Source organism: Strix uralensis, chromosome 16, assembly GCF_047716275.1.
Source record: "Strix uralensis isolate ZFMK-TIS-50842 chromosome 16, bStrUra1, whole genome shotgun sequence".
Lineage (NCBI taxonomy): Eukaryota > Metazoa > Chordata > Aves > Strigiformes > Strigidae > Strix > Strix uralensis.
In genome coordinates this window covers 5,440,373-5,465,947 of record NC_133987.1, presented here as the reverse complement: position 1 = coordinate 5,465,947, position 25,575 = coordinate 5,440,373, and the positions used below count along the sequence as shown (strand labels likewise).

Here is a 25,575-nt window from a genome sequence, read left to right as displayed (position 1 = left end):
AGTCCCTGCAGGACCCCTGTGCAGTGATTCAGGAGGAGCTGAGAGTGTTCCCTGTTTTTCTGGGTTAGATCCCATGAGGTGAGCTGTTAATCCCCTCATCTGGTGAAGTCCAAGATGCAAGTTACCTTCAATGCAGGTTAGACCTTGCAGGGCTTGGTGGGGGGTGTGGATGTGATTGGGGGGGGCTTGGGTTTTTGGGGTGGGTTTTTTTGTTCTTTTTTTGGTGTGGTGTTTGGTTTGGTTTTGGGTTGGTGTTTTGTTTTTTTTTTTTCCAGGAACGTCATTGTGAATGTATTATTTGGGCCATTTATCCCCAGTGACATTTTTACCAAATGTCAGCATAGCCCCTTTGTCCCCGATGGGTGGAGGCTGACTCCTGTGGTCTTGATGCTTCTCAGCTTCTGAAATGCTTCTTCACAGTCATGATGCTGATTGTAGAAAGAATCGACAATCCATGATGCCAAATGTAGGGAAACACAGCTAATTTTCTTAACAAGTTATATGATCGCTAAGTCTGCATCCCCCTTTCCTTCTAAAATAGAGGAGTCTGAGCGTTGCTCTCTTCCTGCTAATTTGTAATATATTTTCTGAATTATGGGACAGGTTGGATATAAAGGGAAACCGTGCTCACCAAACATCTTTGTTACTGTTATCTCTGTGCTGCTTCTTGGTTTTATCTGGAGAGTAATAACTCTCCCGTTATTTTAGGGAGAGCCCTCTGCAGAAGAGATGCCGCCCCTCGAGTCCCTCATCTGTCTGGGTTACTGATATATAAGTAACAGGCATGGGAGAGGAAAACATGGAAAGGTCATTAAATGGGGATCTATACAAGCAAGTGGAAATTGGTGATTGATGGTATCTTTAATGTTTTGGGGCCCAAACACATGTACGTTTCCGTCTTGGCCAGGGTAATGGGGCTTGCAGGCACCGGGAGGCGAGTTTAATGCCTGAAAGCGCAGTGTCCTCCCGGCGCAGAGGTGCACCTGCTCACAGGCCATCTTTGATTTCTTCTCTGATTTGGGCAGGAGCAGAAGCCTGTGCACAAACGTGAACTGAAGGAAGTTTTTCCCAGGGGTGGGATTGGCAGTGATTATGTCTTACATGGGAAGAAAGTTCGACTTTCCCGCACGATTCTCCGGGGACTCTTCTAGCTGGTTGGGGTTAGGTTTTTCTTGGAAAATGCCATCCTCCAAGCAGCGCCGTTCCCTCGGGTCAGCTTGGGGTTTTCTCACCTTGTGCTAAGTGAGCAGTGCCGTGTGGGGGTTTGACACGCACCTTAGATGGACAACTTGTCTTTCTTTCGCAGTGTGATGACTCCCAGTGAAGACTTCAGGTTCTTATCCCATAGCTCTCCTGTTTTCTGCAGTCGGTTCCTGTATCATGAACATGGGGGTTGATTTCATTTGTCAGCCCCTTTTTTGTTCTGCTCAGTGTATGATATTTGGGAACTTTTTCCATGCAGAGCTCTAGCTTCACACTGAAGCACTAGGAATTCCTACCAAAATGAGTGCTGATGCACCGATGGCTGTTGCAGCCCCTCTTGTATCAGCCTGTGAAGGAACAAAAGATCAAGCCCAGTAAACTGCTGGATACAAAATAAACCTGACTGTAAAGAAGGGAGGCTGGACCTAAAGGACATTATTTCCTAACCCGAATTGGCATGATTGTTGCTATTGGTCTCCACAGAGCACATCAACCATCATTTCAAAATCTTCCCATATCCTGTTGCCCCTCATGCTTCTTTACACCCTCCTAATTAAGGAGCACTGGAGCAGTGATATGTCTTTATGCTTTTTTACTACATAAACCATAGAAGCCCACAGAGCTGGTGGAAGATGTCTGAGCAACACATGAAAGTCACAGATGCGCTGTGCCTGCTCCCCTGCTTTGCTGCTGCCTTTTCTTTTGTGTCTCCCTGTTAATATCTTTTCTGCTTAGGAGGTGAATATTGCTCCTGACACTCAGCACCATCCCCAGCGTGGTCCTGTTTCCTCCTCTTTTAGTCTTAACCAGGTGTTTGCTGCTGAAGCATGTGAGCACCGTTGTCCAGCTCTGGACCAGTGTAAGGAAGTCTTGCTGTTTTCTGGCTAATCCTCCCCCAAAAAATCATGTCCAGAAGTTGCTTTATTGTGATGCCTTCCCTGAGGGCTGGCTAGGCATGCTTAGGGGAGATACAGCCTATGAGAAGTAAAATAACCCTGGCTGCGTACTTGCAGGAGGCGAGGAGCACAGGCAGGCTCTGCTTCTGGGGTTTGATTGGCAGCAAGTGCTGGGCTGATCTCAAATATTGCTGACTTTTTAAAAGGCATAATTATGTGATTCAATCTATATGTTTGATGTTCTTAATAATCCATTAGTGCAGGATGTAAAGACGGATGCTTCTTAGGAACATGCAGAGGCAACAGAATAGCAGTCCCTTTGTGTGAGTGAGTAGCTTGTTAGGAAATAAGTGATGCAAACAGACATTTATGGGGCTGATTCGCCTCAGAAGCGCTCGGTGACTTGATGTGTTCGTCGTTTTGCTTGCGACTCTCTGTCACTCTGATTTCTTGAAGCTTGGAAGATGCAAAGAGTTGTTTTGTGTTTCCACAAGAATCAAGAGGCAGGTAAGCAGAGGGGCGTGCTCAGCCCGTCAGCGTTACCCAAGGACGTTAACCAAACGGTGGTGACTTGCTGAAAGGAGCAGCCCGTGCTGTCAGTGAGGTGCTTTGCTCGGCACTGTTGTCTGGTGGTAATTAGCTGTTTTGACATCTGCAACTACCTGGGGAGACATCGAAGGCACGATGCTGCGCTCTCAAAGCCTCAGCCCTCTCTCAAGTATATATATTTTTCAGCAGACAGAGTTTGTTTTCCAGCTGCTCTGTTCCCTGTAGAGCTGGTGTTGGGCTCGGTGTGTTTGGTGGGTTGGAGGACGGTGGGGCTGTCTCTGTGCTGCTGGCCCCACTCCCTGGTCTGGGTCAGCCTCTCCTCTGAGCCCCTCACTGCAGGCTGGGGGGCCCAAGAGGCTCTCGGCTCCTGGCAGCCATTTAGTCAAACTGCAGATTTGTATAATCGCCTGATCCCCAGTAATGGGACTCGTTGGAGGAGTAGCTGTGCTTCCCTGGTTCGGTAGAGCAGCATCTCCCCTGCATCTTGTGGCTTTTCAAAGCCAAGTCACATTTGTGCTCTCTGGGCTTTGTGCTCTGGCCAGGCTGGCGGGGGGAGATTCAAGTTTCATTTCCAGGGCTGTGATCATATGCTGCACTGGGTGAGGCCGTGGCCTTTGCCTCTGAGATGGGCAAGTTTCTGGTTTGCTTTTGGGGTTGTTTTTGTGATAGGTAGCAGCATTGCTCATGAGCATTCTTTTATCAGAAAATACAATTTGTGGCTAATACCCCATTCAGCAAGTGCTAGTCCCGTTCTTTTTTTGCAAAAGACTTGGAGTAGATGACAATTTGTTGAGTTCATATATTTTGTGTAATTACCTGCTACAGGCAAAAACAATGTGCTGGGGGAATCCAAATACCTGCCCCGTTTGTGCTGGGGGCAGGCTGGGGAGTAGCTGTGAGCTGATGAATTGCCAGCGCTGTGTTGCTGAAACTTCATCATAGCTCTTTGGATCCTGAAAGTCATTAGTGATTGCATACGTAAACCGTAAAATATAGTTTCTGTTTCTTCATTAGTTGAGTGTCTAAGAAACATTGTGTGCATACTTAGAGTCACAGAATCATTCAGGTTGGAAAAGACCCTTGGGATCATCGAGTCCAACCCTCAGCCCTACTCTACAAGTTCTCCCCTACACCACATCCCCCAACAGCTCATCTAAACGACCCTTAAACACATCCAGGGATGGTGATTCCACCCCCTCCCTGGGCAGCCTATTCCACTGTCTGACCACTCTTGCTGTGAAAAATTTTTTCCTAATGTCCAGTCTGAACCTCCCCTGTTGCAGTTTAAAGCTGTTCCCCCTTGTTCTGTCACTAATCACCTGTGAGAAGAGACCAGCACCAACCTCTCTACAATGTCCTTTCAGGTAGCTGTAGAGTGATGAGGTCTCCCCTCAGCCTTCTCTTCCTCAAACTGAACACTCCCAGCTCCTTCAATCGCTCCTCACAGGATTTATTCTCCAGGCCCTTCACCAGTTTTGTTGCCCTCCTCTGCACTTGCTCCAGCACCTTGATATCTCGTATTGAGGTGCCCAAAACTGGTCACAATACTCCAGGTGTGGCCTCACCAGTGCAGAGTACAGGGGAACTATCACCTCCCTACTTCTGCTGGTAAATGTGAGAATTACTTGCTCAGAAATGTGAGAATTTGATTTTCGTCAACACCTGTGTGCGTAACTATAGTAACACTGATAAAACTTAGTAACTGAAAAAACACGTGTAAAGGGATAGGAGTACAGGAATGTGATTTATCTGGATTTTGGGAAGAACCCCAGGCAGGGTCCATCCCTGAGCCCCCTCCAGCCAGACTTGGTGGGTAAGGGGTGGCAGTGCTGGGTGTCGGGGGCTTCTCCCGATTTCTCTGCCGTGGGGTTTTCCTGCGTTGCATGAGCTGTGACATCCCCGTCCAGCTTGGGGCCTGGTGCTGCGGAGGAGCTCAGGCTGCATCCTGGAGTGCATCGAGCTGAATCTTGACATGCAAAGCTGATGCTTTTGACTGCAGACATGACTTTTATGATTTCCTCACTAATTATTCTCAAGGGTTGCCTCTGCTTGTTACACACAACTCCTCCAGTCTCACCAGAGGGGTTTGTTGATGAGAGGCAGTTAAATGTGGGGCTGTTCCCTATCAGCACATCTTTCTGTCAATAAAGTGGATATAAACAGGGTGCGTAATGAGTTCAGGTCTAACTCTTGGCATAATATTGCCTCTTCCAACTGGAGCTGTAGTGGTAATGATGGGACAGGTCAAGGACTTACCAGGTCAAAAAGCAAAACTGCTGGGGACAGAAAATATGACTTGGGGACTGTGATGGGGAAACAGGTCCCAAACTGAGCCAAGGGCTGGGGGAGAAACTGGGATGAGCACAGGCAGAGCAGGAGCGAGGACGTGGGAGCCCCATCCAGCAGAGGATGCCGTGCCGGGGCCCCTTCCCGCTTGGGCAGGTTTGTTGAGCCTGATGCTGCCAAAATCAAGCACAGCTGGGTTCAGGCCTGCCCAGCTCCATGCCAAGATCTGTTCTCGCATCATTACATCTTTGGCTTAACTGGGAAGAGCATTAAACAGCGAGCAGCTTTGAGTGGAGGAGACATGAGTGGTTTTTATGGGGGTGCGTGATAGCGTTTGCACGTGTGCTGTCTCTCCCGCTCTGTGTTATTTCAGGTTTGGAGATATTTGAAGTATGCGTGTAGGTTTTTAACGAGTGTGTATCAGCCGTGCACAGCCTGGATTGCTGCCGCAGATGAAGTTAGTGAGGAAAGTTGTGCGAGGGAACCCTGCCTGGAAGCGTGAGCTGCCGCTGTTTTACTGCAGCTCTGTGCGGCTGCAACCGTGCAGCTGGCACTTGAAGGGCTGGTGCTGGAAATGTCATTATCCGTTTACGGCTGGTGTTCCTCCTGTAAAACATGAGGCACACGAAATGCCTTTAGGTCAGGTTGGACTCAAGGCCAACGTAGAAGTAAGAGCTGAGACTGAGTTTTCTTGCACCAGAGCAAATGTGAGTGCTGCTTGCCCGTCGTGGCACACGGCCGCGATGCTGTCAGGTGTTACTGGTCCCTCTGGAAGCACCCAGCAGTGATGATGTGCTTCAATTTATGTGACTTCTCATCATCTCCATTTAAAAACATCTCCTGTGCCTTTTCCCTCCCCACCTTTCTCTCTGTGGGGCACAGATGTGGAGCCTGGCAGTTCTCTGTGTTACACCCAGCTGAGGACTGGTGGTTGCTGTGCTGATAATCCCAATCCCATCCCAGTGCACATTCTGAGCACGGGAGGTGTCAGGGGGAGTATCGGTGATTAAGAAGGTTAAACGCCTTGAGATTCCCACTCTCTTGTTCTTGCAAGCCTGCTGCATCCCTGTTCCATGGCAGCAGAGCTGTGGTCCAGGAGCAGCTGTCCCAGGCCAGCCTGCCCGTTTGCTGCTATGGATGGCAGTGGGCTGGTGCTGGGATTTACCCGCGTTGGTGCAGGTCTCTTGGGTGCTCTCACTCAGGGAGTGCAGCCAGTTGCACCTGGCCAACAAGGGAGGGAAAATGCTTTTAGTGTGTCCTGAAGGAAATGGAGAACTGACGTGTACTTTCCTGTTTTTCCCTGTTTTTTGGGTTGTGGACGCTGTGATAGACAGGACCCGGCAGTGCCCCTCTGCTCATGGGCAGTACCATGCACCTTGGAAGTCATCTGCGCAGCTTCTCTACACCAACATCTCCTGCAGCCTCTTCTCTGGGTCCTCTTCCCAATGCCGTATGGTGGAGTTGTAGGGATACGGTGGAGTTGTAGGGATACGGTGGAGTTGTAGGGATACGGTGGAGTTGTAGGGATACGGTGGAGTTGTAGGGATACGGTGGAGTTGAGAATGGTCAGTGTTAGGTTAATGGTTGGACTACATAATCTCCAAGGTCTTTTCCAACCTGGATGATTCTGTGATTCTGCCACAACCAGCTGGAGATACTGGTGCTCTGCGAGCAGTGACGCTTTAAAGACACATAAGCCCATACACGTGCAACACAGCTTGTTGGGGCTCTTACTGTTTCTCGGGGGTTTCCAATAAGCATTTTGCTTTGCAGCAGGATGGGTTTGCAGTGCCCCATTAGCAGGGAGCAGGCAGCACTGCTGAGACGTGTACAAAGGACTCAGTAGGTGATGTTTGCTGTCTTGATGAGGTGATGTTCTGTACAAATAATTATCGCTCCTGGAGATGCAACGAGGAGGTGGGGGGGGTTTCACGTGCTGGGAGTGTAACAGCACGTTGGGAAACTGGAAGTAAATAGGGAATTAAGGTGGAGTTGTGTCTTGCAAAGGATCACGGACATATGGAATAAGTTACCGGGGAAGGTGGCTGGAGCAGAGAGTATAAGTGAGTCTGAGACATCTTGATTAGTTTCTGGAGGAAAGGATTGAAGACTGTAGTGAAAAAGCAGGGAAACAGGATTTAAAGCACATTACCACTTTAATTTAAAAGTGCCCAAAGCAAGGAAATTCAGATTTAAAGCTGCCAATCTATCACTGGCTGATGCAGGTGTTGGGGTTGGGGTCTGTGTGCAGATGGGTCCATGCCCTGCAGGCTCCGCTCCCCCGGCCGGGAGCTTAAGCCCAAGCCTCAGGTTTGCCCCAGGAATTAGGTCCTTTAATATGTGTGTTATGTAATAAAATAGTAATATTTATAATATATGTGTATTGTTACCTAATAATATTCTAATAATCTGCTGTGTATGTAGTGTCCTTGACACCTTCTTTGTGCGATGCCCTTAAAGCTCTCGCAGGGGCTGCTCTGCTCGCCAGGCTGGTGGCACACCAGGAGCCAGGGATGGGGTCTTGCAGGGAAGGGGTTTTCTTCTCCCATTTATCTTCACGTATTGGGGAGCCCTTCCCCAGAGTGGCTCCCCCACTCTTCCTTACGCTGGGTACGTCATGTAGAAGGTCCTGAGGGGCACAGGGGAAATTTAGGGAAACCCAAATGCATCTTTTCAATTGTGATTTGTGACTTGGCGGTCCCTCCCCTTGCTTTATTTTCTGTAAACAAAATTTCTCTCTTCCCCCCCCACTTTCTGGATTTCCCTTCCTGAATGTAACTGCAGACTGAACACCCCAAGTCCGAGCTCTGCCTCTCGGAGCTGTTCAAGTACATCCTCAGCAGAAGCCGCTGCAGAACAGAGGAGTCCCGGAGCATTTTTTGGCAGAGACATAGAAAATAATTTAAATCCTCTGGCGTTTCAAGTCTACACAAAAGATATGTTTCCCCTTTTACAGAAGAAAAAAGGATCATTTAAAGTGGTAGTCTTGGGAAAGAAATAGTGCAAAAAGATTTATAATAATTAGCAATAAATTCTTCCACTAAATTCTCATCATTGTTTCCTAGTAAATGTTGTCCATCTTTCACACAGAGATGTGTTTTCACAGAGAAAGGATCAATTACTTCCAGATTATTTGTATACCATTAGATATTTAATCTCCTTTTAAATTATTTTTAATTTTCTATGCTATTAGGAAAAAATGTTTCTTTTAACCAACTGCAGCAAATTATTTTAGAAACTAGTGGTTCATGTTAAACTCTTCATTTTTCTTGTTTTGTTTTTGCTCGGATTCTGTTAAAAGTGTCATAACGTGGGTGGCATTTTAAAGGTTACTGGGAAGGGTGGGGATGTGATTAGCTAATAAGGGAGATGAACTTTCTGGCAAAAATAATGAAGACTTTGAAGCAAATAGAATCTGGATGCCTGTAGTAAAATTGCATTAGATGTAATGAAATAAAAGTTGGAATTTAGGCGATCTCTGTAAATATGAAAAAAAGAAGAAGGAGAAGAAGAATCAAACGGATGTAGTTGTCATTTCAGTGACAAGCGTGCCCTGATCCTGGGCATTATGGCTCTGAAATTGAGAATAATTATTCTAATTTGTTTTATTACATTAGCGTGGGTAGGAGGGAAGAAAGGGAGCTTTCTTTTATGGCTTTCTCATTATTCATAGGCGAGCACGGCGGGGCCAAGCTCCCGACTCCCGCGCCGGGGCTTCATGGGAATTTTTGGAAAATGATGTCTGCAATGTTCTGACCTTTGCCGTCCCAGCTGCAGCCCTCCTCCTCTCTGCAGGGATCCCACACTTGACTCCTTAGCAACCTCCTTTGTGCCTCTGATCTCTCTCCATTTGTCTAGTAATAGCCCTTGGCAGGAAGACTTGTTGTTCCTTCGGTGGCTGTAAAAGGCAGGGAGCCGCTAATGCCAAGTACTTTTCAAAATCCCTTTCACCCACTCCTTGCAGCGCCGTCTTCAAAGTCAGTCAGATGCTGGTGCAGTCATGGTGGCTTCTCAAAGGGTCTTTCTGGTAGCCGGGAAAAACCAGCAACAAATAAACCAAAACAAAAATCAACACCAGTGACTACTCTTTCCTTTTCCAGTCCGTAGAGTTGAGGTGCTCTGCCGTTGTGTTTCGTGGCGACTCCAGTTTAGCTTTTGCGCTGGACCAACCTGTGCCCGTTGTGGCAGAACTAGACGTTCACCTCTTCCATGGGTGGGACCTGGCCTGTGGGCTTACGGTCCTGGGGCCATCTCAGCCCATCCCTACCTGCGTGGGAGGGTACAGGCAGGTGGGGTTTGTTCACCTGAAGGTGGGTTCTTCCAGACAATCTGGAGCCTGGTCCTATAATCTGCTAATGTGGGACCAGAACCAACGTTCTGCAAGTGAAGGGAAGTGCCCTCGCCTTGGTACAGGCTTGGACTTGAATAGGCCTGACTGTGGGCTTTGAACTGATGTGCAAGGTACAGAATAAAGCTATTTAACCAGTAGTCTCATCTGAGGAGCATAAGCTTGTCATTCTCTGGCTAAGGAGGAGGAATTTTGGCCCATTATTTCTCTCTTTTCGTGGAAGAAGCAGGAGAGATTTGAATTAGTGGCTGTTCATTTAATGAGAGGTTTGTATGAACATCAGGCACAGCTCTTTTTAAAGCCTTTAGTTTGCTACTGTCAGAGTTGTAGAAAAAAGTTTCCAAAGAGCCTAATACCTGTGTCACGTCTTCCCCATGTGGCAATTTTTAAAGAAAGGAATAAAATACCCCTGTGCAGCACACGTGATCCAGATCATCCTTCCCGCGCCGCAGAGCTTGACCCATCCGGCAGAGCCTGCATGGGGGAGATGTGGAGGGTCTGGATAGGTCTGGCCCAAATCCAGCCTCTGCCACCAGCGCAGTTCCTGGCAAGCCCTGCACCAGAGCACTCTGTGCTGGAAGATTTGGGCTCATAAATTATGCAATTATTTAAAAGTATGCAAACAATTTCGATAGCCATAACACGAACCTTGAGGCATAAAAGGACCATAGAAAACATACTGAATTTTTAAAAAGCTAGAGCCCTTGCTGGTCATAGAAATTAAATATTGTGTCCATTATGAGGTATAGAAGAAAAAAAAAAAAGTCATAAAGCAACGTCGTGGAGTTCAGAGGCAGTTTTACACGTCCAGCAGGATTGTGCCACTGCTGTAGTGTCACACCCGTCAAGCATCTTTCCCCTGGTGAATGCAGCATTGGGGCATGATATTTATTATGGAGGCTGAAATAAAATCCAGAAATTATCCTTTCAAATGCAGAAGAAAGCTGGAGCAGGTGGGTATTGAGCAGGCTGGGCAACCTGGTGCATAACAGCAGGAAAACTGAGTGTTTTAGTATTGCTGTTGTGGTCTAAAGGCGTCGTGTCGGGTCCCTCGGATTGGGGTGCTTCAGGTGCCGGGGTGCAGCGGGTTTGAGGAGCAGCGTAGCTGGCTGTCACCTTACAGCCCTGCCTGATTGTCCTTAAACAATTTTCTTTTTTTAATTTTAACTTTGTAAACCTCCTTCCTCTTCCCTGAACTTGGGGTCTAAATTACAGCTGGTTTGTCTTCAGAATACGCTGATATGTGTTTGGCTTTCAAAAGATGTTGGAACCACTTTTTCTGTGGGTAGCAGAGGCCGGCGGGTGGCTGAGTGCGTGAAGTGCAAGGCACTGTTTGGGATTTTCTCTGAGAGTGTTTCATTTATATTATGAGAAAAATTAAAATCTAGAATTTAGGATTGCCCTTCATTGAGATTTTTTTTTTCTTTTTCGCCTATCTTTTGTATTGTGAAGACACAGAAAGAAAGTCTTTAAATTGACTCTAAATTTATAACGCTGGTGCCCCGTACCCCACCCTTCTCTCCAGAGCCGGTATCAATAGGGGTTTTGCAGTCATAGCTTGAGTCACCAGGCTTTTTCTCGGCTTCCCGTGCTATTGGCCTGTCTGTACCATTTTTTTCAGAATTAATTTTGGGCTGAAAAAGTCTCAAAGAGTGCTTTGTTCCTCCTTGACACTCACTCCAGGGGAAAAAAAAAAAAAAAAAAAAAAGAAAAAAACCGTGGAAAATCTGACATCTGCATTGTAGAGAAAAATCAATAGATAGGGAGGAATATAATTATCCCCCACTCCTGAAAGAATTTTTAAGATATTTTTTGTAACAGTGACTCATATCGGCTTAGAGCTTGAATGACATTTTAATTATTTAGGCTTTTTTTCATTTTGAATCACCAAAGTACAGCAGCCTGAAAGGGGTACAGTTGGGCAGAGCAATCTGCGTAAGATGAAAGGGAAGGATTTGGCGTGTCGGAGTTCAGCCGCTTCCCTGCCTTCGAGCGGCGTCGGAGCGGGGTCGTGCGGAGCGAGATGCTGCATTGCTCCGCAGCGACGGGTGACGGATCACCCCTGCGCCCGTGAATCATGTTTGCTGGTGTCAAGTAAATAAGGAAACAGTTTATCTTCTTTGGAGATGTTTTGTTCCTTAGGCGAAGTGTAAAATCCTTACGGGGTTGTTTGTGATGGTGCATCTTGAACTGATACCGGTGCCTGGGTTTGATCTTTTGGGGAAGGGGCAAAATGGGGCTGGTGGAGTCGACGGGGAGAGGGAGCGAGGGCAATACTGTGGATTTTGTTTGGGCGTAGGCAGATTTAATTAGAAGGGAATTGCTAATTAGAAAGGCAATTGAGAGGAGAGTGAACACAGGAAGGAGGGAAAGAGAGGTCTGAAGTAAAGCTGGAGAGCAAAGACTGTGGCCAGTGCCCACGTGCGTGGGGGAGCCGGAGGTTAGACCCGCATGGACCTTCCCCGGAGGATGCTCCCCCTCGTCTGCCGTGGGGTGGCTGAGCTGCATCCAGGTGGGATGACAGCCGTGGGACGACAGTGGGCAGCCGGGGGGAGATTGGAGGTGGCTTTCTGTGGTTCTTGTTGTGCGTGGTGGCTCTGATGTGACACGGTGGAAGGGCTTCTCTCCACCTCTCTGGGGATGGACCCGCATGGTTCCCGTGCTCTGAGCCTTCTGCAGATCCAGAAGGTCTGGGGCAGGTCCTGGGGGTCTGAAGGGGGGGTGTTCCCCTTACAGAGCCTCTGCCACTGGTATTAGGGACCAGGCAGTCTTCACAACTCAGTGTTGCGTTTAATCCTAATGGCAGGAGCTAGGGATGATACAATAAAAAGCATCCAGATGTGCTTCTCTCACTGGAAAAATGCAGTAGAAAAGTGAGGACCCATTTTCTTCACATGTTCATCCTCTCTGTGATTTGAGAAGGTAATCCCCAGCATGCCAGAGTGCAAATTCAGATTTCAGTACCCTAAAACCAAACAGGGAGGTGTCTTTGGAGGACGCAGCTGGCAGTAGCACAGTTCGCAACCCTGTTTGGTTCCGTCCTCCAGTCCCGTGTTACGTTCCCTGTGTCACCGTGTGCCATGGCCTTAGGTTTGGGATTTCTGCCATGATTTAATCAAACTCATGAAATGTAGGAATCAAAAGCTGTTCGTAAACTTCCTCTCTATGGCTTAATTTCCCCTGAAATCCCTTTTGTTGGATACTCTTTCAATGATGGGGAAGGCAAGGGGGCACGTGAGGTTGCTCAATCAAGCAAGACTGGAATTGATTCAGTGGGAGCGAAGGGGTGATTTTGATTTCCACCCCCAAAGTCCCCTGGCCGCCAGTTGGCAAACCTTGCAAATGTATTCAACAATCTACTGCATTTGAAAGACAATTTATTAGTCATAAATAGCTAGTTTTCAGCAGGCTTACTGAGTTTTATAAACCGGACTGGTTTGGTGCCTTGCTGGCTGAATCAAGTCCTGCAGCAGGCAGGCAGGAGGATGAATTTTTTCAGCATGGGTTTTGCTAAGAATTTGCTGGGAAATATATATATATATATTTTTTTTTTTCCCCTCTGGTTGCTTGTGGATCTGCTCAAGTGTCTGCATGGTCATCTTTCCTTTAAAACTGTAGTGAGCTATCAAAGCTAGTGGTGATGCTGGAGGCAAAATAGGGTTTTTTCCACGTAGCCAATATCTAGAGCTGACAGATAAAATAAAAGCACGGTGGCAAAAGTCATCTGTGACACCTGCGGTGTATCCAGGGTGCACATCAGCGGAGTTTGGGAAATGCCATTTATACATGACTGTGAACTCATGGATGCAGAGCAGGGCTGGTGGATGGAAAGTGCACTGGGGCTGAGCGAGAACGGCGGAGTGGCTCTGGTGATTAAAACCAGGCATTTTATTGAACACATTTAAAAAAAAAAAAAAAAAAAAGTCCTAAATGTAATTTTCCTTCCCCTGTGAAAAATGCTGGTGAATTTAATGCACCTTAATTGTGAGAGCCTGGGAGCCCCGGAGGTTGGTGTTTTCGAAGTACAAGCAGGTGCTGCATCTCTGTCCTCCCCTGCGCTCCTCAGCCGTGCCCTAAAGGGAGCAAACTTAGTAGGGGAGAAGGTATTGAGCACATATTTCATTCTGGATGCTAATTCAATCCAGGGTGAACATTTTATAGTTCTCATGCGGACAGCAGCGCGAGGAGATTTCTGAGTGTGCAGAATGGCCTGGAGCCTCAGTCAGCTGTAAATTAATATGACAAAGATCTCAACTTTCCCCTTCCCCAGGCCAGGCTTTCTTATTGCTGGAAGGGGCTTGTGTGCACGTTCTGGCTTCCATGAGCTCCGCCAAAATGATCAAACCCCAGTGTCTTTGTAGCCACCATCCCATCAGTATGAATTTAATAATTCTGGTTAGAGCTGGATTCAAAGCAAGGCCACAGAGGTGAAAGGGCAATTGCTGGTTCACTTAGCCACCTGTTTCCTTCCCTTTAGTTTATATTTAATTTGTATTGCTGAATACCTTTCCCTTCTGATATGCAGGGCTTTGAAAGGCCCTTCACCCACCCCCAATGTGCAAACAGAGCCAGCATTTCTGGGGGTGCTTCGTGTTTTCCTGGGGTTGTAAGCACATGAGCATGCATTTGCCTTTATCACTGGGAAAAGAAAATAAAATTTAAAAGCCATTTTCCTGTCCCCGCCCCCCCAAAGCACAGATGCACTTTTTAGTTTTATCTAATGATTAGAGCGGATCATAAAAAAAAAATGTTTTCAAAATTCCCTGTCTCCTGCCTATGAGTCTCCAATCCTTATGTCAAAATAAATGCAGAATTCAAGTTTTTGGCTAGTGCTCTGCTAGCTCAGAACTGGGAAGAAACTTCTTAAATTTGCCAGTGTAAAAAAAAAAAAAAAGGAAAAAAACACTCTGAAGTCATTTTGAAATTTAGAAAACAAGAAACAAGTTAGTGCATTGAGCGTCCTATAGCACATCTTTTCTGTGTTTCCCAAATGATTGCCTTGCCCCGTGACAATATTAGGAGCATTATGCCAAGCTGGAATAATATAAAAACATGTATAAATGAGAACAATGACTTCTTACAATAGCAGTGACAGGAGTGCTACAGGACTGGGTGCTCCTGGCTGGTGCGAGGTATTTAAAAGACATGTAGATGTGGCACTTAGGGACACGGCTTGGCAGTGTTAGATTTATAGTTGGACTCGATGATCTTAAAGGTCTTTTCCAACCTAAATGATTCCGTGAGGTACCTGCGGGGCTCAGGACTTCGTTCTACGTTGGTGCAGCATCCTGCCGGCCGGGGTCCTGTCTGGTGACACTAACTCCTCAGTGCTATCACGGTGTGAATAGTAAATACCCGTGTGCAGTGTGGTGTCAGGTGCCGTTTCAAATTGTCTGGGAGCTGGAGGTTTTCTCCTTTATTTCAGACTTGTGAAATGTGGTCGGTGTGTTGTAAGATAACCAGCAGTAATGACGTTACCAGCTGGCACGTAGCCCCCGCTTTTCAGGCAGCCGAACTTTGCAAGTTTAATAAAAAGTTGGGGAGATTATTGTGTTGGACAAGGAGCTGAAAGCGGGATGAGAAAGGCTTTCCTCTTCGCGGTGATGGTGTCTTATTGTACTCACATCTTTGGGATGCTTCAAAAGGGCTGTAAAAACTGGGATGGTTTTAGTATATTGAGGTGTGGTCCGGCCTTCAAAGCGAATTACAATGGATAAACACTTAACTGTTGTTTTTTATCACCCAGCAACTGGAGCCCAGTAAAGAGCTCAGCTCCTCAGTAAACAGGGGCTGGCAAGACCCTGCCCCGTGTACGGCAGTGGTTTCTCAGGAGTTAACAGTGGCTGCCCTTGGAAATATTTTTCTGCTTATTGCCTACCTGTTAGCATGGCAAACTTCTGACAGCATTAGTTAGCACTGAGCTAACAGGTCAATTTTGACGTTGTATCAAAAAACACACGGTACCTAGAGACGCTTGAACACCAAAGGGAGAAATTGAAGTTGGGAGGGATGGAAGGGAACCAGGCTTGGCATGAAGAACACCAAACACTGGAAAATGTGGAGAAGGCTCTGCAAGTGTTGCTTTTTTTCATTTGCTTCCTGAGCCTTGAACTTATTCTTTACAAAAACTAGAGACTTGTACATGTGAGAGAAAGAGTGATTCAGCTGGTACAGCAGGTTTGTGGTAGCAGCTGCCCATAGCTGCTGCCTGGAAGCTACTGAATGTTCTAAATGCCTTTATATGTTCTTGGGTTTTGAGGGTATCGGGCAGATCCTACTTTCAAAAAACGCCCCCCAAAAGTGATGGAAAAGCCCTTTTTAAAAACATTTCCATCCTGGTCTTTCTAACAGTCAGGCATTGCCTCCAACACAGCCTTAACACAGGAAAGCACCAGGTTTGTTCTTAAATCTGTCCCACCTAAGGCTGATCTGTAGAGCTCGGTTTCAATCATATACTTAAAACTGAGTGCCTAAAGACGGGCTGTTTCCTTTCTCTTCTTTTCTTTTGCTTAAAGCAACTCTGCCAGGAGGTAGCAAGAGGGACAAGATCTGTCCGCCACATGCTCCAGGAAGGAAGCAGTTAGAAATGCCGTTTTGGGGATGTGAGCCCTGCTCTCCAAAGGGCTGCTAAATGGTTTCTTTCCTTGTTTTCCATTGAATTTGTCTATATCGTTCACCTCTTGAACTCTGCTTAATATTTGCCCCCAAAATACTCTTTGCAAGATGTTTGTAGCTTATGTCCAAATGAGAGGAGGGTTTTCCAGGTCTGCTGGAGTCTCGGGGGGTTGTCCCATGCACATGCAAGGGACCAGGAGGAAAAGGAGCCAGAGGGCACGTCCTGTCCTCATCAGAAGAGAGGACAGTGGGGGTACGTCAGAGATGCACTAGCCGTTGCTTGTCTGCGAGCAGGGGATGGGGATTTTTCCCTGTGCTTTGATCTGTGGTATATAATCTGGTGCAGCTGTGGAGTCCAGGCCCGTTCAATATACACACAGAAATCTTGAAAATGGATTGGGAATTGTTAGCAGACTGAGAGAAGTCCAGTGAATGTGAAACTCCAGCAGATGTGAGGATCCCCGTTTCCTCCCTTCCTCCTCCTGTCCTCTTGTGCTCACTTGGACCCAGATACCGTTTCTCAAACTAAGCTTGCATCTTGAAGAGGACAGTAGCTGATTTCCAAAAATGTCAGTAGAAGCCAAATAATTAGGGAAGATCCTGTAACGTCCATCCGAGTCTGGAGCAGAAGGTATGTCAGAGCTCAGCCTGGGTGTGTCGATACCCAGGGATCCACAACTCTTCACAGCAGGATTATGTAGCGAGCCACCATGGCTCATTCTCCTTTAGTGGTCCTCTTCAGCAGGGACGAAGCTACAGAGCACGTAGATTTTCATGCACTAAATGCTCTTGTTTCTTGGTCAAACTTCATTTAAAAACTGGAAAACTCGCATTCCAGTGTGGGAGTGGAAGTGGACTTGAAGACAGCAGCAGGGTAAAGAAGACTTCAAACGCCCCTTAAATATGAGAGTGGGAGTTTTCTGTGCTGAAAAACAGATTTGATATTAAGAGCTTTAAGTGACTTTCCTGTTTGAAAGCTTTATAGTAAACAAAATGTGATTAACTCCCTTAGTGACTCATTGCAGGAAAGATTTTGATTTTCAGTATGGTGCCTTTCTATCATATACTTGTTTTAATTATCCTTGCTGAATAATAGAGCTTGATAACAGCTTGGGCAAGGTAGGAGGGAAGGTCATCAAGATAGCTGTCCTTTTTTAATATTCCAGCATTCTTGCACAGAGCCTTTCTTAGTGTCTGTCCTGCCACTGACAGGGCTGCCGGCTGCGGCACATCCTGTGAGATGCTATCATCGTATCCTGTAATTTTAGAAAAGGTTCGAGGGGCAGAGTGAGCTGCGGATGATTCGGGAGGGGGAGATGAAGCCGTGACTGTTGACAGCGAGTCTGTCTTGTCCTTGCCTCTGCTGTGCCAGCCCTCGCAGAGTGATGGAGAAGAGAGTGAGGAGATCTGCTGAATAACTCGCTAGAGAGTAAAACTGCAGAGCAGCCACTGGTACCCACCGCTCTGCTTTCCCATCCCACCAGTCTTGTATGATAGCACTTTGCATCCATTGTGCTTTTATCTGTGTCTTCTGGACCAGCTCTGCTTGGTTTTTTGTGGTGGTGGTGCTGGTGGGGAGTGTCCCTTTCATCAGGATGCTGAGATGGACACCTCCAGGTCCCGGCTGTCTCTAGGTCTGAGCTCCTGGCGTGGACCCATCTCAGCCACACACAGAGCCACCCCGGGCCGTTCCCATTCCAACCTGTGTGAGACAACAGCATGCGGAGGTTTGAAGGTGCCTCTTTTCTCTGGAGGCTGCTGGGAGGGCTGGTGCTCAGGCTTTAGTGTAGCTCTTGGGGAGTTTTAGAGGTCTGAAGGCCAGCAGGGATGTGCAGGGTAGCAGCATCCCACAGGCTGCCTGCCCTCGGGGGACAGAGCGTGCACCACGCTGCTCTGGTACCCTTCCTCGTTCCCGTGTTGTGCAGAGCAGCGTCAGACACCACAGAAACCTTTGCCTTATATTGCTATTTTCCTTATCAATCACTTCAGTAAAAGAATGATTACCCTTTACTATATCTCCTTGCTCTTCCTTGCTGGTTATGACGGCATCAGTCTTTTGCATCTCTAGCATTTGCCTCTGTGAGGGGATGCTTTTCCTGAAGCTCATAGTTGATGTTGGGAGCTCGTAGGGGCTGTGCTGTCTGTCTGTCTGTCTGTCTGTCTGTCTGTCAGGGTTTAACCCCAGTCGGCAGCTCAGCCCCACACAGCCACTCGCTTGCTCCCCCCAGTGCGATGGGGGAGAGAATCGGAAGAGTAAACATGAGAAAACTCATGGGTTGAGGTAAAGACAGTTTAATAGGTAAAGCAAAAGCCGCGTGCACAAGCAAAGCAAACCAAGAAATTCATTCACCCCTTCCCATCGGTGGGTGGGGGCTCGGCCATCGCCAGGACAGCCAGGCTCCGTCACGCAGAACGGTGACTTGGGAAGACAAATGCCATCACTCCAAATGTCCCCCCCTTCCTTCTTCCCCCAGCTCTATAAGCTGAGCGTGATGCCATGTGCTCTGGGATATCCCTTGGGTCTGCTGGGGTCAGCTGTCCCGGCTGTGTCCCCCCCCAGCTCCTTGTGCCCCCCCAGCCCCCTCGCTGGTGGGGTGAGGAGCAGAGAAGGCCTTGACTCTGTGTAAGCACAGCTCAGCAATAATGAAAACATCTCTGTATTATCAAAACTGCTTCCAGCACAAATCCAAAACACAGCCCCATACTAGCTACTGTGAAGAAAATTAACTCTACCCCAGCCAAAACCAGCACACCAGTGTTTTCTTCATTGGCCACAGGATCGTATTGGGTACAGATGGCCCTGCCTGGGGGGGACTTTCATCCTTCTCCATGAGATGTGCCATGAGGAGTTGGGGATTTTACTGCCTTAGCTCTACCAAGTTCTCCAGGTTTATTCTTGGCTAAAAATTACAGGATGTAAATCACCTGGATTAATGAATTTTAAAAATGTGTAATAGTTTCTGTTTACTGTCCTTTTCAGTTAGCACTGAATTTTTCATTTTTTTTATGACTAGGAAAAAAAACGGAAAAATAATTTGGAACAGCAGATGGGTGAAATCTGCCTGAACACAGCAATGTGCCTGATAGCAGGTATAATTTAAGGCTGTAAATACCCCTATTGAAAGCTACTGGGGTCACCTGTATTCACATAGACATACATGTCTAAACATCATCTTGTATAAGGCTCAGACCAAGAAAGGTGCCTATTTCCTATTAATTTACCAGCCAAATAAGCTTGTAACTATTTTTGTAGATCTTTGTTTGTTTAAGAAAGCCTATGTTGGGTTAAGCCCAAGGTCCAACTAACTTCTTGTATTGTCTCTAATAGCGGCCATTAAGAGATGCTTGGGGAGGAATATAAAACATAAAGTGATCTTCTGGGGCAGCTCCCCGCAGCTCCTGGCAGTCAAGTGGTTTAGGGACTTTCCAGGGAGGAGGTTGTGTTCAGAAGTTACCCCAAGCCCGTCCTCTGGGATCATGGCTAATTCCTTTTAAACACATTTGTACTTTTGGCTCCCATAAAGTAAATGATTTGCTGTGTGGAAAAATACGTCTTTTGTTCATTTGTAAACCAGCTACTTGATCCTTCCCTCGGATTGCCTGTATGTCTTGTGTCAGGAGAAACGGTCAATAATCATCCCAGCTGACCCTATCAGGAGTTACTGGACTCTGGTCTGTCCTCCCTTTTCCACACTCAACAGCATATGGCTGTATATGGGCTCCCAGACATCGTACAGCCCACATCCAGCCTTGGGAACTGGATATTTCTGGATATTTACTTAGGAGATCTGGACAGTTTTGGGGGTCTTTAACTGGAATTTGGAATTTTTTCTTGAGCCCCAAACCTGCTAAATTTTGTTTAATGCTGCAAGTAAAGATTCTTTTTTTTCAGCAATTTGGATGAAACCAATAGGTCAGGGTGTGCTGTAGTGCTGGAATTTCCTCCTCCTCTGAGTTCTCAGATTTTAGCACTGAAAGGTCTCTGGTCTCTTCTTGAAAACCTTCCCTACTGCAAATGTAAAGAAGCTTCAGGATGCTCCTGCTGTAGCAGCAAGGGGTCCTCGCAGAAACTCCCTGTATTTTCTACTAAGGAAGGCAGGAACATTATAATTAGGGCAATGTCAGAGGTAGGCAAATACCCCCTAATTGTATGCAGATGATAGAGCTGGTTCAACCTTTTGACTAGTGAAGCTTTCCTCAATTTGGGATATTGTGATCCTAATCAGGGACCTTTTGCCATACATCAAAGCGGTCAGGCTGAACCCGCATACCTTCAGGCTGGCACGGCTTGATTGCAAAGGCTTCCTGCTAGCAGGCTCATCCCTGGCCAGGTGTCCTTCCTGCTGTGGACGACTGATTCCTTTCTACTCTTCATCACTGAGGCAAAGAAATTTAATCCCAATATTACTGCCAGCCCTGGAATGGACCCACTGGTTTGGAAATTTCACCCTCTTGTTGCCCTGAAATATCAATGCACAGCAACCTCTGATACCTGCTTATTTCATTGCCAACCTCTAACCTAAGGTGGAGCAGACCTGTCATTAGCGCATTCATCTGTGTTTAGATCTGTCAGCTTCCTTCCCCTTCTCCTCTTTTGTTTCTCTAATGACTTTGATTGCATCTCTGTAGCCAGCTCAGGGCTGGTGAGGCTGCCGGGTCCCCATCCCAGTCTGTGACACTCCTTCCTTTCCTACAGGGGCGGCTTTGCCAGAGTGAGACAATTGGGTCTGGATTTTAAAATTGTGAATGCAGCTGTATTTAGGTCTGCAGGTAACTTTTCAGTCTGTTATACAGAAACGTCCCAGGGGTAGAGTCTGGTTTTCAGGCTTTTTCTATGGTTTATCAATGCTCTGTGCCTCCTACCCAGCAATGCTGGGCTGCTCACAGCCGCTCTGCAGAGACTCGGCTGGGGGTGAAGCATCTTCCAGCACCCTTTAAGTGACATGGCATATTCCACATGGATTTTGTGTCAGATTTTCAGTAAACAGACCGTGGAAGGAGTCGTGTTGGAGCTCTCCTTGGGTTATGTTGCCTCGGGGGGGACAACTGGGCCTGGGGTGCAGATGTGCCGTGGGCCTCCGGGGGATCGTTCCAGCCTCTGTGCTTCCCTGTTACAGCTCTCCCTGTAATTTAACCACTGTCTTTGGCATCTTGAGCTAATACCTTGACATACAAGATAAAGTAAAATAAAATATTTGTGACAGTATTTTTTGAATTTTTTTTTTCTCCCCCCCCCAGGGTCTGATTAAAATTCGAGGAGATCGCTGCTGGAGAGAGTTAACTTGCATGGATTATCACTACGAGGTGAGCAATCTGCACGTTAAAACCAATTTCTCTTATCTGCTTTACTTTGGTGGAAAAATTTTCTCTAACCTTTTCTCTTCTGCCAGGCAGCTCTCCATGTTTTCTTTCTTTATCGTAGCCTTCTGTCTCTGGCAACGCAGTCAATGTCCATGTGCCAGTTTGGTGATGCTGTTTTTCCCAAAGACCAGTTTCTCTCCTTCCTTCCCATCACCATCATGGACTGATTCAGGAGCGAACCTGAGCCTCACTTGAGAACTCTCTCAGTAAAAATGCTTCTGGAGAGGGACAGAAAGGAGTTTTCTGTAGCATTGTGCTGAATGCTTTCTGCTTACGCTCCCAAAACGCAGGCATATGTAGACAGAAATAGAGCATCCCGCCGCTCTCCAAGATGCAGAGCACTAATCGTTGGCAATTCAGAATTATACGGTTTTATCTTTTTGACATCTGTTTCAGTGATTACATTGCATTCTGATTATAAACTGTGGTTTGTATTCTGGCTCTGAGTGTTGACTCCTCTTTGATTACAGAGAGGAGCTCAGCTTCCCCTCTCTTTGTACCTATATTTTTGCATTTGCGTTTTGTATAAACAGTGTTAGAAAAGAAAGAAATCGCTGCGTACAGCGATGCTCCACTGGGAGAGTAACCCTGGTTTAATGAAGGTACTGAAGAAATATTCCCTTCTCTAGATTAGCATCGCAGAAAACGGCATGCGGCATTATAACGCCTCTGCTCTCTAGTCCATGGCCACCTAACGAGCGGGCGAGCGGGCCGCGTCTGTGAGCATGAGGCTGCAAAGTCCCTGGTGCTGCGCTCGCCCCGTGTTGGTAAGACCTCTTCGTGCCTCAGCCACACTTATTTTCAGCCAGCAGGCCTGAGCTGTCAGCCCCGGGAGATGTACCTTTGGGGTGACATTCTCAGCGGACCTTCATCACGTCTGGAAACTATTTCCCCCTTCCAATTAAACCTGGCAGAGCCTGACTTCTCTGACCTGCAGAACGTGTTCCAAGGTGTTGCCTATGAATTACTTTTTATGGGGTAGGCACGCTGAGCAGTGGAAGCGGGGACGCTCGTACAAGACCTCTGTCTTTCCACCCCTGTGTGAAGAGAATTGCGTGCGAGTGCCAGGGACCACATTACCAGTCCTGTTACAGGATTGGGATTCCTCTCTCCCCAAAAGAGGAAAAAAAAAAAATAAAAAATCTATCCATTTCCCAGGCGCTGACACCTTTATTTTTCGCTCCTGTGACTGAGTTAACTGGTTGCACGTTTTGAAATGGAATTTTGCCGGTCCAGAAAGCTGTATCTGCCTTTTCAGCTTTAATGATCCTTTTTTTTTGTTATTATCATTTACTTTCAATGGGGTTTCACCCACTGAATGCAAGGATGACCTTTTATGAAGGCTGCTGCTCCTGTTGGACCATCGGTGTCCTGCTTCATTCTGAGTAAAACTTTGGATGCAAAGACCCTTCAGTGCTGTCATTTTTAATCCCGAACACAAAGGCAGCTGCAGTAAATTGTCCTTCTTCTTTGCCTAGCAGCGCGAGGGCTCTGCTCCGCGTGCTGCCAGGCACCTGGCAGCAGTCTGAGAAAACCCAGCTCAAAGCGAGCCCCCCAGAATCCCCCGGCCGGCTCCGCTGGTGACCCCAGCCCACAACAGTCAGCCTGCATAATCCCAAATATTTCAAATCAAAACCAGAATCAGTTCTGTAGCCCAGAAGGCTAATTAAGACCATGCCTGTCATATCCATAACGCAGGATCCCCAGCCTGTGCAAGTAATTGGGAACAGGGGCAGGGGGCAGATCACATTATCAATATCAATTATTTTAATCCACACAAAAGAAGCTGCAATAAAAGGAAAATGAAAGAGGCCAAACTTTGTCTACCAGCAATAACAAAGGACTGCAATTCACCTGCTGATTTCAGCCAGCCAGAGGGAGGAAGAGAAGGGTGAAGCTGAAGATACCTCTGCAAGGGGAGAGGGAGGGAGGGAGCTGGGAATCTGCTCGTAATTAGGATGATAAAACTGGGTATTGGACCAGCTCGTAAGTGGACCTGGGCCAAATGTAGTCTGCTGTGATGTATGTTGGCCACCCCAGCTCTCCTGTTCCAGTCCTGAACTGCAGTCCAAAATCTACATGGGCTTCTCTGCCAAGAGAATTAATGAAAACACATGGCCTCCATCTCTCGCGTGGTGAGCGCGCCCTGGACTATTTATTTGTAGTAGAACTAGCAGCTATGCTCGTGGAAAATAACATTTCCACTTTTGTCAGGAATCGTGTATAAAATAGTAAAATGTTGTTATGGCTTGGGTAATTAAACGGAGCATATTTTTCCTCCCTCTTTCCTTTCTAATGTGCAGGGCCTTGATCCCAGCCTTTCTGGAGATCTGTTCCTCAACTGAAGACTCTCTGTTTAGAGGCCTTACGATCTGTGACGCTGTGTAATTTGGAGAGGGAAATGGTGGAACTCATGGTTTACATAGGGAAGGTATTTTCCTACCAGCCTACCTCTCCTCTGCTCCCCGAGGAGTAGATGGTCTCCAGTAAGTGTGGAAGAGAAAGGCAGATGCTGATGGAGATGAGAAGACTGTTACACCACCATACACAGCCTGGCACGTGGAAACTACCCAGAGGCTGGCATGAGGTGTGGGGTAGAAACACTCAGCGGATTAATCATGGCTCTGGGTGCCAGGAGTCCCAAGCTCTAATCCCAGCTTGGCAAGACACCGTGAACAGGGAATTTAACCTCCTCCTACATTAGTTTCTTTGCTAACATGGCCAGAGGCTCCAAGGTAGGCGTGTACATTTGCACCCCGGTATGCGTGCAGGTCGGGGCTCCGGGTGCCCGTGGTGCCCCGGAGCTTCACATGCAGCAGTGTCCACGTTAGCATGTGAAAATAGACAAGCCTGGGTGGTAACTGGCAGGTGAAGTCCTAGGGTCTGATGTGCTATGGGCTTTATTTATTTATCATTCGTTGGGTTTGCCATTGTCTCACTGCTGGCTGTGGTTAGATGGCTTTTTTCCTTATAAGAGGGAGGCTTTTGCTCAGTGGAACCTGTTCCTGACGCAGTTACTGCGGAGGGAAGCTGCTTCTGGGTTTTAGGTCTGTTTGTCATCATGATTATTAAGCATTTATCTACTGTGTACACAATGGTTTACAAATATGCGTGCAGCGGTTTGCAGACTGGAGCTGGATTTCCGCTTCCACTGGAGCGCGTGGCACAGATCCCGCAGCCTTTAGTGGCGTCGCGCCCGCAGGGCAAGACAGAGCGGCCTCCGCTCCCTGCTTGTGTGAGACGTGGCTCGGCGTGTCCCCCTGCCTGTCCCTGCCCGCTCCAGAGGATGTCCTTCACCCCCAACAGAGTGCAACACCTCCCTCCCATAGCCAAGCTCCCATATGCACCGGGGAAAATGTCTGCTATGGAAGGTTTTGTGCCACTCGAGGCCGTTTCTTGCAGCACATCTCCCGGGCGTGAGCTGGAGCAGCTCTAACCACGGTTAGTAGGTACCAGGTCTGTGAGCCAGGCGTGGGATGGGGGAGCACCAACTTGCTCCCCAGGGGCCTCTCACCACTCCCTCCTGCGCCAAGGTTTTTCTGGCCCAACCTTTGCTAATTCTGGGTGTGCTGCTTAGCTGGCACAAGCACAATGTCTTAACGTGCTCCAAATGGAGAAAATCCTCTTGTGGAAGACCCATATTTTAAAATCTCCCCACCAAACCTGCAGCTCTCCCACCCTCGCGCTTACACTGCGGAGCACCTTGCGACCATATGTCTTGGCACGGGCCAGGTTTGAGTGGCACAGGCAGGAGATGAGCATTTCTGACCTGCAACCAGTCCAAATGGAGCTCGTGTTCTGGGCTGCTGGTGGTGGTCTTGGCAGAGCAGTTGAGCAGATAATCTTAGGGGTTTAGAAATGGGAAAGTCCTACATGGTCCCATCTATCGCATCTCCCCGTATTCCAGTGCAGAAGTACTCCCCGTGGGATGCAATCCAGTGATGCATTTTTATAATGGCTGCCAAAGTATTGTTGCTTTTTAATTACAGACAGATATCTTGTAAAATTCAGCCACCAACTGGTAGGAACAGCTGCCGAAGCAGCTGCTGGGGCAGGCGAGCGTGTGGAGGGGAGCCCCGCTGGGCCGCTGCCTCCTCCTCCTCCTCCTCCTCCCCCCGAAACTGCACAGGAGCCGTTAAACACATCCGGGGGGTCCCTCGTGTCCCGCTGGCCCCTCGGCTGGGCCAGCGCTGGGCAAGCTCAGAGGTGCGAGCCATGGCACGCATCAGGCAAGGAACCTGTGGCCATTCCACTCACTACTGGAACAACTTGTATTTTATATTTTTAATTTCAAGATAATTTTCTTCAAGTGATGTT

The 25,575-nt window shown here is 47.5% G+C and overlaps 1 protein-coding gene across 3 annotated transcripts in view; it reads left to right on the top strand.

The window, feature by feature from the left end:
• LMF1 (lipase maturation factor 1) overlaps positions 1-25,575 on the top strand; it is a 203,101-nt gene that overhangs the window by 62,320 nt on the left and 115,206 nt on the right. For all 3 annotated transcript variants that reach the window (XM_074886014.1, XM_074886015.1, XM_074886016.1), the window contains one exon: positions 21,136-21,201. In XM_074886014.1, coding sequence (XP_074742115.1) covers positions 21,136-21,201 — 66 coding nt within the window. The remainder of the gene's footprint in view (positions 1-21,135; positions 21,202-25,575) is intronic.